Raw genomic sequence first — 12,245 nt, 5'->3', positions numbered from 1 at the left:
TCTAGATTTGTGTGGCTAAGCTATCTTGAAGCTTTGATTATTAGTTTACCCTTTTAAAAGTAATTTCTGCAGATAAATTCCAAATGGCAAATATATTTTACTGTCTGGAATCAGCATACAGAAGGAAGGGCTGAGAAAAGTGATTGGGCATCAGTCTATATTGGAAAGAAAATTAAGGAAAAACTCCTTTAAGAAGAGAGGGAATGAAAAGAAAGCAGGGGGAAAATATCAGGAGCTAATTTGTATACACGCCCCCAAAAGGTCATGGGAGGCAGTGGAAGGAATGAAACTGGTGATGGAAATCAGCATCAGAGGTAAACATCCCAAAAATGCAATCTTCAAAAAAGCAGCAGGCAATCAGGCAGGGGTGCTGTGAGAATCCACAAAGCTCACGTCAGCACTAACCTATAGCAGCCACCAGCTCCAGTCCCTGTCACACCCAGGCAACACCCCTGCTTCCAGGGAGCTGCACTCAGGGGTCAGAAACTTGCACAAAACACCAAGAGCCCACCTAAAAATAGAAAATCCTAGCACCCATTTTCCACGGCCCCAGGCTGGGCTGCAGTGACTCTCTGCATTGTCCATGTGCAAGACAAGAAGAACCAATTTCCTTGAACTGAGTAAAATGATGCTGAAAAATTCTCAGGTGTAAAAATAGAGGGATCTGAAAACGGAACAAATTTAATCTAAAAAATATATGAATTGTTGGCACTTACTGCTAAAATTACTCTTTGTTACCGGTTTAGGAAATAGCTCTTAATCTTGCTGCACTAACAAAGAAAGGAACAAAGACATAGCAAACTACAGTGGTGCTGCTTGTCCTAAGGCAAAGTGAAGCTATTAAACAGCAGGGGTGTTAAAAATACTCTCAGGGGCTCATTTTTTAGATGAACATTTTGGACTTAAGCTGACCTTGGCTTAAAAATATTGAGTGGAATACCTTACGGGCTTGATTTTATCTGTTGCACAAGAAGACTTAAAGCTTCTCCATTTTCTGCCCACCAATGGAATTGGAATAAGACCCAGAGTTTCAGCTATCCTGGCTTTTCCACTTCAAACCTGGTAACTTAAAGCTGTGGTATTACTCTAAGAATAAAAATAATTTCTCCCTTTGCCTTATTTTGGTTGTTCTGGGATGTATTCTGCCCTGTATTGATAAGAGTTTAAAAATAAGTCTAGTCAAACACAAAAATATTTTTATGAGAAGGAAGTGCACATTTCTTTTACAGAGAATGCAAATATCAGTGCGCTTTAGAAAACAAATAAGTTCAAAGGTACAGAGGGGTAAATATTTTTCCTCGTGTTAATTCCATATTTCAGTTTTCCAGCCAGGGCTGTATGAGCATTAAATCTTTCACCTCGGTTTCTTACAGCAGGCACAGGCTCACCTTCCCCATGTTCTAATGATAGCTTGGAGTTAAAATTTCTTCATGTGACTTATCTGCGTGGACCTCATTAAAGCCTTCAGGCACCATGTGGATTAAACATTTGGAAGAGCCTCCCAAGGCTCCATCCCTTCATCGCAGCAGGTCAGGGAAGCATGCTGGAGTGCACAGCTCTAGCAACAGTGGGGAAGGAGGTGGAAGGGGGGGCTTCAATATGAAAACCAGGAATATTTAAGCAATATTTTTCTTACTATGCTCAGTATGATGGGAATGTAATATAAACCAGAGAGGATAAACCTCCTTAGTTAAGGCTGGCTTTGATGGTGGCTCATCTGCTGGGTGGAGGATGCCTGGAGCTGCTCTGAGCACAGCTCTGTCCAGCAGGGCGCTGGGGGCAGCTGGGGTTCACCTGTGGTTTGAGGCACTGCTCAAGGGATAATCCTGCCAGTGCCTTTCTGTGCCAGGTCAAGAGCTCTTGCCTGGCCCCCAGGGGCATCCATACCCTTGAGCTCGCTGTTTGCTGATCCAGCTGAAAGTTGGCTCTGCAGGGAAAACCACGCGGAATGCTTGAGCAGACACGAGGCAAGGAGGCAGGAACGTGTGGCTCACAGAGAGGAGCCACGAGCCCTCTGCTCAGCTGGGCTCAGTTTCACTTCGGCCCAAGCAAATCCGGACAGCCCATAGACAGGTCTCGCTGTCAGGCCAGTGGGAGCAGCGCCATGGCTAGGGAATCTGTGTTTCTCACCCACAGGATTTATTTTGCAGGTACCAAGACTTCTGATCGAGGTGCCCAAAGATGGGGCAGCTTCTGGAAACCTCGGGGGCATTGAGGGAACGTGGAGCTCAGCACCAGTGTTGACAGTGTGCAAGGACCTGATGAAGAAGACACATGTATACACACAGAGTCACTGTTTTGGTTTCCTCTGCTGTGCTACTGAAGGCTGGAGGATGCACGCCTCGGTGATTTTAAAGAAACCTATGTGTTTTATCATGCCTGGGCGGTTCTAAAGAAATGTGTGCAGTTACATCTGGCTACACGTGGCAGTCTAGTCACGGCCGCACGTGTTCAAAAATGCCCGAAAATTCACTTTTTATCAGGTTTCGGGGGGGGGGGGGGGCGGGGGGGGGCAGCTTTCGGGAAGGCACAAACAATGGGCTGGAAAAGAAACAGCCCGTTACCGGCCGGCTCGGCCAACAAACCCCTCCGGTGCCTCGCCGTCAAGCGCTGCGAGGACAAGGGCGGGCGGCAGGTGCCGCGGGCGCGCAGGCGCTCCCTCGCTCGCTCCGCCAGGCGCCGGCGGGCGGGCGGGCAGCGCCCCTCCTCCGGTCCTAACGGCCAGCCAGCGGCGCCGGGGGCGGGATCCATTGGGGAGACTCCAATTTCGGGGCCGTGTCCCCGCCGGCCCCGCCAGGTACCGGCCCCAGCCCCGGCCCCGCCCGCGGCGCTGCACGGGGCGCACATATGGCGGCTCCAGTTGTGCCCGCGCCTGCGCGAGTCGGGGAGGGGCGGGCGCGGCTCTCCGCACACACACATACACATACACATACACATACACAGACACATACACAGACACATACACAGACACATACACATACACATACACATACACAGACACAGACACAGACACAGACACAGACAGACACACACGGGGCAGGCGCCGCCCCTCGCCATTGGCGGAGCGGCGCCTCTGGCCCGCCCTCCGAGGGGGTGGACGGCCCCGCGATTGGCCGCGCGGGCCGGCGGTGCCTCTCGGTTGGCCGCGGCGTCGCCGTGGGCGGGGCCGCGCCTTCACCGTGAGGTGCGGGAGGGCCCCGGCCGCCGCCGCCGCCGGTTCCGGGTCCGCGGGGGAAAAGCCGCGGAGGGTGATGGCGTAAGTGTGTGCGAGGGGAGCCGGGACCGGACTGCGCTCCGCTTCCCGCCAGGATGGGCCCGGCGCGCAGGGCTCGGCCCCGCCGCTCGCCCTGGGCCTGCCGGGAGCACGCAGCCGCCCCCGCGCCGGGAGGCGCCGCGGTTCGGCGCGGGGCTCTGCCGGGCCCGGCCGGGCCGGGGCGGGGAGGGGGCCCGGTGCCTGTCCTTCCGCCCCGGAGCGCCGTGTGCTGATCGCCGGGTGCCGGTCCCGCCGCGCTTCCCGTGATCCCGGCCGGGCGCCGGGAGAAGCCCCCCCGGTGTCGGGGGCTCGGTGTTTTCCCTTGGGAATGGGGTAACGCCGTGCGGGAAGGATGCCAGGCCGGGGGGCGGGAGCTCGGGCGCCTCCGGGGGTGTTCGGCCTGCGAGGGAAGTTTCCCTGTGCTGGTCCCTGGGCGGTGAGAGGCGATCTCTGCCAGTGCCTCCGGTCCTGGGAGTGTTTAACACAAACACACAGTGATTTAACGCGACCTGCGCCTGCTTTTTGCTGTGTCTTAAGCTGTAGTTCTAATGATGTTATGATAACGTGCTTGCACTTCGCGTTCCCAATAAAAAACCCGGTGTAGGTACCAATATAACATGTACATAACAGATATAGTACGTGATGTAACATTGTTAGGGTGGAGGTGTGTTTTGAAGGTGGCCATGCAGCAAATATCCCAGTCTCTGTTTGGGCTGGTTTCCCGTCCTGAGGCACATCTCCACATCAGCCTTCACTCAACTCTGTGAAAACTTCCCAAGCTGGTAGTTTGCTACAACGTGTAGTTATCTTTATTTTAAAGATAAAGCTGCCACGTTTAGCTTTATCAGGTTTAATATTGAAAATACCACAGTTGTTGCCGTGTGAGTTCTTCTGTTGTGTCACATAATCCAGTAATTCTGCTTTTCTGGCTTGTTCTTTTTACTGCTGCCGTGCAGGAGTTTTCCATCCCACCCCCCTATTTTTGATGTATAGTGATCAGCTAAACAATGGGGCCAGAAATTTTGGCAACTGAGAAGAAAAACTGGAGTGGAGGAGGGAGTATTCCTCTTGTTTGTAAAAGTGTGTCAATGGGTTATTCAAACAGCCATTGATGAAAACAGTATTGAGCGTCCAGTTAGGCAGTTGGCTCTGAATGGATGTTCAGGGATGTTTGTTTAGGATCATGGTCTGAATTTGCACATTCTGACAATGTTCATGCGCAAGTTTTGCTTGTGGTGGATTGTCTGGGCTCATCGTGTGAAGGGATGGACACATTTAGGGAGAGCTCTTACACTTGTGTGTGGCATGCTGAAGTCACTCACCCTTTTGGGAACGCTGTTAGGGAACTTTGGCATGTGAAATGTGCATCAGCTGCTGTTTGGTGGTTGCACTTTTGCACCATTTTATCCCGTGTGAAATAGGCAAGAGGTTGATGCTTTGGGTTAGCAGCATCCAGAGTTGTCCTGTGTTTACGGTGACGTGTAATGCCTTCTCCTGGAAACTTCTTATCTCCTCACATAAGTTATTCCAGCACTTGCTGCTGCACCAGAATCTTTGTGGTGACTTCAGGCTGAGACAAACCTACAGGCAGTTCCCTTAAAGATGATGGTATATGTAGCTACAAGACTGACTCTTAGTTTGATTTATGGCAAAGACTTCCCCTTTCCCCAAATTTAGGTCATGTGTCAGAGGAGAAATTTAAAGGAAGTATACTTCTGGAAAAATTTGTAGGTATGGAGCAGATGACTTAGTTTCATAAAGTATTTCAAAGGTGCGGTGCTGTACTGAAATTAAAAAAGGGGAGGGGAAAAAAAGTTATTGCCTTGTTGTTAAGACCAACAACAAACGCCGCAAAGGCAACATTTTTATTTTTCTCTCTAAGTTGAGGAGTGTGCATGAGGGAAATTCTTATTTATTTCTACTATTGTGAGGCTTTAAGTTCTGTTGTTTGTGGGGTTTGGGGTTTGTATTTTTTTTTTTTCTGTTTTGTCCTTTTTTTTCTCTGCATCATTAAAGCCTGGCAATGTAAGTAGGAAAAGAACCAGCTCCCCTGAAGAAGTCTGGCAGACAAGGTTAAGCAGTGTATGTTTACTTTTTGAAAGTTAAATGAAAAATCATCCCAATTCAATCAGGGATTCCTAGGCCAGCAGTGGAAGTGCTGTGTGCTGGTTGCCATAGCAGGAGTTTGTCTTTGATCTCTTCTGTAGGGAAACTCGTGTCATATACTATTAAAAATAGATAAATAAAAGACACCACTAGGGATGTGCAACTCCACCTCATTGGGTAGGCTATTGTGAGAATGATTTCTGTCTTGTATCTCACCATTCCTTTGAGTATGCTTTAATTCTGATTTAATTAATTTGGAAGCAGACCTGTTATTTGCTGAGCTACTAGTGCAAATTTTGTTTGACTAAGGCTGTCCACACACTGGCTCAACCAGGTATGGCTCTGCTGGGCTCTGCTTTCAGCGCAGCTGCTTCTGCTCGGGGCTGTAGCAGGGTTTCATTAGCATAATTAAAGCTCTAGTTTATTTTGTTTACAGTTTACCGCTAGTGGGACTTCGAGCAGTGGCAGACAGGGAGGAAAATAGACCTGAATCTTTGCTGTTTTCTTAAAAAAGGCTCAGAGCTGCTAATTTTAATTGGGTACCAGGTGTGAAGGGGATGAGATTTGTCTTGTGGCAGAATTGCTCTCTGATGCTGTCACTTCCCTTGGTTTTTCTTTTTTTTTTTTTTTTATTATTATATTTTTTTTTTATTTTTTTTTTTTTATTATTTTTTGAGAACAACCTTCCTTCTCTTCCTTCCTCTTTCCTTTGCTTGTTGACTGAAGAGTAGCTGAGTTTCCTAAGCTGTGCTGTGATGGGTTTGAAGTGTTTGACCTAGCTGGAGGGTTTTGGGACAGGCGCCAAGGTTGGCAGCTTTTTGTTTTGTGAGATGTGTTTAATGTGCCTCTGGGTGCTGACAGTGTGAGAATGTCCTGAGAGGAGAACTGTGTCTACGTTTGTGGGCCTCCTTTATAATATCATTTACTTATCTAAGCCTCTGATTTCGTAGCACAAGTGTTGGAGACCCTTTGAAAGGCAGTGATGGAATGCAATGCAAATGCAAAAATGCCTTTTTTTTTTTTTTTTTTTTTAGGAAACTGCCTTAGGTATGGCTTCTTTTTTGAGATGAGACATCCAGACATATTATCTACATGCATTTATTGAGACCAGGGGGATTTGCCTCATGTCAATTAGTGTGACACTTTGGGTGTAATTGTAACTCCACTGATTAATAATTGCTGTAGAAGTTGGGAGTATCCTTGGAATGGTAGTTAACCTCTAATAACATCAATTAACATGTATTCAATAAGCCCTTGATTTCTGTGACGATCCGAGGGATATGTGTGGCAAATTTAAATTCCTGGTTTATTCCCCTCGTGAATTCCAGCAGTAATAAGAGAATTGGCCGTGTCCATTATTTCCCTACCTACTTCATGACCATATAAAAGTATTTCTTCTCAAATGAAATGCCTGTTTTTCCCCCACCCTTGGACACCCCTTTTATTCAGCTGTTCCTACAAGGGCGTACCAGGAAAACAGCTTTACAAAGAATATGGTAAAGAGACATTTCATTTTCTTTCTCCTCTTCTTTGCCCAGCACAAGACCCACATCACCCTAATGCTCCCAGGTACCGAGTAAAACATTTGTTGCCTTTGTGCTAGCGTGTAGGTGCAGAACAGACCTTTTACAGGTAGATGCAGCTGTCCCTGCCAAGTGGCTGCACTCTGGTCACCGAGTTTCTGATTTCTCTGCTCTTGCATATATGCATGCCTCCTGTCAATTTTTAATGGCTCAGCTCAAGCAGAGGTTTGTTCTCAGTGTTGAGTTAATTTGCCAGGCTGAGGTTAAAACAAGTTTACCTATCTAATGTGATTGAAATGAGTTTGTAAAGATTGGGAGAAAGCTGCTTTTGGGTGTTTGGCTTTTTAGGGATGGAATATTTGTGGTGAAAATTGGATTGGGTTTGTAACAGTGGAAGCAGGCTGAAAATGAAGTGCATCCCCTAGGATTATAACTTCTCTTGTTTCTTTATAGTACTGTGAAGAATGGATTATGTGTGACACAAGTAATTAAAATTCACTTTTTAAAGTCTGTTAAGTGTGTGTTTTTGCTATTAGGACAGCCTGGCTGACCATGTGGTGCAACTTGGCAGTAAAGTCAAGAACCCTCATATCTTTAAGGCAGCCTAGTGTCTGCCTTGAGCCTGCTGAGTGCTCCAAACATGCACAACTTGAAAAATGGGCCCCTAGTATTTCAGTTTGGGCATCATAAATAAGGGATTTGGCCTTTATCTCTCCTTGCTTCAGGTGCTCATTTGGAGAAAGATGACTACACGACGCCCTGAAGGACTGCTGTGAAGATAAAATATGAGTATCAGTGTTCTGTCCTCTCAGTGCCACAGAACATTCATGTTCTCCTGTCTTCTTCCCAGGGGAACGCTAATACATTTTGTATTTATTAACGTGGTATGTGGTAAATGAGAGCCACAAGTGACATAATGAAGAGTAAAAATATGTTTAAAAAATAAGGCAGGGGGAAGGCAAATTAATCCAAACACTTATCATGGTTTTGGACTATATTTCAGCATGCTGACTGAGCTCTTCATCACAGAACAGCAGAGACCTTGAGAAAAGTTTATAAATAAATGCAGAGATACAAATGTGAAGTTCTGGGTTTCTGTTCCTCTTTGTTACATTTTCTTTTGTGTATTTGCATGCTTGGCAAGAGTCCATTTCACACCTTTGGGTCTCTTCATTCGAAGAGTAGTTCCTTGCAGAGTTGACTTCAGAGAATACAGTGGGCAGAATGAAAGAACATTCCAGGCTCAGCAGCCTATGGATCACTGTTCCTGGAGAGTGCAGCAGTTTGCTCTGATGGCAAAGTTAAGTTTGCACACAGGAATAAATGTAGCAGAGTGTGAGCAGTGAGAGGCCTGCAGGATCCAAACCTGTGGTTATAGTACACAGGCCATGCCAGAGGAAAGGCTGTGAAGTTCAGGATTTAAACCAGTGCTTACAGTGTAGAGGGGTGGAAGGTGGAGGACTGTGGACAGAAGGAAGTGCTGGTTACTGAAAGTAGCAAATATCTGCTCTGAAAGGACTGCAGCTCGTCCACTTAGCAAACCTGATGGTTCAAATCCTGCCCCTTCATCCTCTGGGCCTTATAAATGAAGCAGGACATTATGAGCAGCGTGTACTCCTAAAGTCTCTGCTTGCATCCATCTTCTTTGTATTACAGTAATTCCTAATCTGAGTGGATTAAGCACCTGATTCCTCTGAGAAGTGTGTTGAGGGCTCACATCCAGTGCAAGTGTTGCTGCTGTCTGGTTTGGGGTGGTTACACTTTTGTTGCCATCATCCTCTCTCAAGGAACTTGATCAAGGGCAAAGACTACCCTAACAAAAGAGGAAGAAAAAAAGTCAGTGGGCCAGGGTGTTAGAGGTCGTCTTTGAAGCTCAAATATATTAAATTGACACATGATGAGTGATGGGGGATTCCTGAATTCATTTGCATGCAGGTAGCAAATGTATCCCAGAAAAAAATTGAAAATATGTCCAGTTTATGGTTCTAGATAGTGATGACAAAAAAAAAAAAAAAAAAAAAAAAAAAAAAAAAGGAGCACTGTATTTAAGCAGCTAAGTATCAAGATTGAATACTTTCAGTCTCCAAGTTGTCTTGCCACAGTCCTATTTAATAATTTTTAATCATGGCTCAGTATCGCGTAATTTTGGCTGATAATTTCTTAGGAAAAAGCCACGGTTTGCTTCCTTGACAAGATAAATATTGGTGGTTGAGACAATGGATGGACAGTCCTCATCTCTTGACAACATTTCTGTGGTGGTGGTGGTAGTCACAAGAGTGACCCTGTTGTCCCTTGGTGAAAAGGGAGAGAACAAGGGGAAGTGTTGGTCTGCCTTTCTCTCTTTACCCTGTGAGTCAGGGGTTAAAAGGCTCCTGGAGGCTGCCTGCAGAGGCATCATCTGCTTCATCATACAAACTGACATGTGGCTTTTTTATTAAGGTACTGTGGATGTCTTAAAGCAAATCACAGTGCCATTATGTGATTTAATTTGCTGTTCTTAAAGTCCCTTCTGAAACAACTGCTCTTTTCTTAGTCTGTGTGTATGCGTGATGTTTATTCCTTTTATCCCTCCCCCTTGTAGGGGGAGTAAGTTGGTAGCTTTTTTTATCATCCCTGCTGGAAACTGGTGTTGGTTCATTGTGTTTCTTTGTTTTTTCTTTGTTTTTGCTGTTTGCTGCTTTCGTGTTCTTTCCTCCCCATTCTGCTCCTGCTTGCAGATGGGGTAATGAACAAATATTAGCACTTATTCCTGAGACTGTGCTCCTATCATAGTTCTAAACACAGGCTGTTGGTTGAGGGTACAACAAGAGAAATAAGTGCATTAAAGGCAGTTTTTTTCCAACTTCCTCCAGTTAAAATAATGAGAGTAGTGTGAGTATTAAAGGAAAAAAAAAAAAAAAAAAAAAAAGATGAGTTGCTACATTTATTGCTAACATTTGCAAATACTGACTACTCCAAAGCTGTTATGCTGCCGAAAAACTAAGGACTCATCAATATTAGTTTTATGTTCTAGAATCCTTGATTGAGAAACCAGCAGAGACTTCATAACAAAGGGGAATAAGGTCTACTCATATTTTTTGAGGGCTGAATACTGTCAGGAAGACAGGCTGCCAGGAGCTGGAAGGTGTTAGAAAAAAAAAAAAAAAAAAAAAGCAGAATTATTGCTTCTTTTTTTTGTAAGATTTGACAGATAACGTCCAAGGGAAAAGACTTCAAATGAAACCAATGCAACAAAAATACTGCTGTGTAATTACAGATGGTGCTGAGTTGAGCAACACCCTGCTAATGACATTTAATTAATATAACCCAGTTGCAAGGTGATTTACGGGTGATTTGAAGAAGTGTATTAGAGCAAAAGGACTGGTTTTCTGGTTTCTACAACAGGTCAACCAGGTAGTCAATTTTTACAAAATGATGCAAATCCATCATTAAGCAGAATTAATGGACACAGTGAATCAGGAGGTTTTGGGAATTTTCCATAACTCCTGGAAGTGTCTCCTTTGGCCTTTCCTTCTGCTAGGGCAGGAGTTTTGTCTCATGTTACATTTTTGCATGTTAGTAAGCTTGATACAGCCTCATTTTTCCTTGTATGTTCAGTTGCCTTTTGACTGACTGCCGTGGCACAACAGTTTTAGACATTTATTTGCTTTTGTATGCTGTACAGGGCACTCAAGGTACTAAATTTGGAGAGCATATTTTGGTATTTTGTTGATCTGTAGTTTGTTTGGGGCAGTCTCGTGCCTGGGAACTGTTCCCAGCAGAGATGAGGGGAAGTGTTTCTGGAGGTCTGCAGTAGAAGGAAGAGGTAGCTGAGAAATCTTGAAGTTGTTATTGAGAGAATAAAACAAGTACATTTGTATTTATGTGAAAAAGACTGCTGGAGATGATTTAAGGTGATACATAGTCCATTTTTTCCAAACTGTACTGTCTTGTTACTCATTTTGGTTTTGAGATGGTTTTCTTTTTCCTTCAGTTCTATAGGTGCTGGTGCAAAAACAGTGTAGCAATGGATCAAAGGAAAAATGATAGTTTTGTCCCAAGTATCACTCAGCTGGAAGACTTCCTGACAGAACATGACTCCAATGTGGTTTGGCTGTTAGTAGGTAAGGTTAACTCTTCTGTTTTGGTTAAATTTCTTTTATGATACCATAACAAAGGATTAGCATGACAGTCAGCTGCAATTACTTCCTTATGCCAATATGTGCCTACCTGCCATTTAATCTGGTGTAGTTTGCAAAGTGATCTAAGGACTATTGTGTTTAATGACACAGCTTCCAGACTAAATTGTATGCCACAATGAGCCTTTAAGCCAAGCTGTCATTTAATCAGTAATGAGCTGAATTTGCAAACATGCCTGATTCAGGTATTTTTTATTTTGGTAATAGCAGGAGTGCTATTGCTTATATTGGTGTAGCTGTTTTTATTTTCTTAATCTATAAACGAGTGGATTAAGGACAGCAAAAGAAATTTGAAGTTGTACTCAGGTCCATGTAAGAATACTGAAAATGTACAATGAACTCAGGCTTTTCCAAAGGTAGATAATGCCTGCTTTCCAGCCTTGACTCTTGGACTTGGAGTGAGGGGCAGCACAGAAACAACTTCATTTTTTCACTTTCACTTCTGACAGGCTAAAGCAGTCTGTTGGCTATTGACATACTGGAATTATTTTTCAGTCGTCCAAATTGAATAGAAAGGACATAGGTGAATTATTTGAGGGTGCTTATGTTTGTTATTTGTTTGTTTTTAATGTGTTGAAATGGGAAGTTTGTACTCAATAGAGAGTTCTCAGTGTAGTCAAGATGAGAAAATGGGAAGTCGCTGGTAGTAGCTCATGGTAAAATGTGAAACAGATGCAAATTTGAATCTGAAGGTTTCGATAGATCTGAAAATTTTGTCTTCAAAAGCTTTGACTTGCTTCCTGTTAGGAGGTTTGGATAGAAACACATTAGAGTGATGTTTATTAACTCACCTAGTTTCAACCAACCTTTCTTCCTTTGCTTTTATCTGCTGACCTATGGCATTCTGTTATGAGGGAACATAAAAAGATATCAGTAATTTCCTCTCCTGAATGCTGAAATAGCTAACTACTGGTCTCAGTAAAAGGTGATGAATTCCAGAAATGAACATGTTCCTCAAAGAGCTGTTGCTCACTGCTGGAATAATTTCTAAAAATCACATGCAGTAGAACTTTGGAAATTTCCAAAGCTTGGTTTCAGTGAAGAGGCTTTAAAAATCAAGAATATAATAAAGAAATTAATGAAGTTTATGGGATTTGGTGAAGGAAAGGGCAAGAGTTCGTGGCAGAGGTGAGTCTAGTGCTGGAGGCGGTGGATCAGGACTGGAAACTGTCCTGGTTTCCCAGT

General features: G+C 44.5%; 1 protein-coding gene across 7 annotated transcripts in view; it reads left to right on the top strand.

The window, feature by feature from the left end:
* The first annotated feature begins 3,175 nt into the window (after positions 1–3,175).
* BLTP1 (bridge-like lipid transfer protein family member 1) overlaps positions 3,176–12,245 on the top strand; it is an 87,443-nt gene continuing 78,373 nt past the window's right edge. For all 7 annotated transcript variants that reach the window (XM_083861056.1, XM_083861055.1, XM_083861053.1 and 4 more), the window contains exons 1-2: positions 3,176–3,256; positions 10,856–10,985. In XM_083861056.1, coding sequence (XP_083717182.1) covers positions 10,889–10,985 — 97 coding nt within the window. In that variant the 5' untranslated portion in view covers positions 3,176–3,256; positions 10,856–10,888. The remainder of the gene's footprint in view (positions 3,257–10,855; positions 10,986–12,245) is intronic.

The sequence above is a fragment of the Zosterops lateralis genome, assembly GCF_965231275.1.
Source record: "Zosterops lateralis genome assembly, chromosome: 5".
In the NCBI taxonomy this organism is placed as follows: Eukaryota; Metazoa; Chordata; class Aves; order Passeriformes; family Zosteropidae; genus Zosterops; species Zosterops lateralis.
The sequence above is the reverse complement of the archived record's forward strand: the minus strand, read 5'-3'. Positions and strand labels throughout refer to the sequence as shown.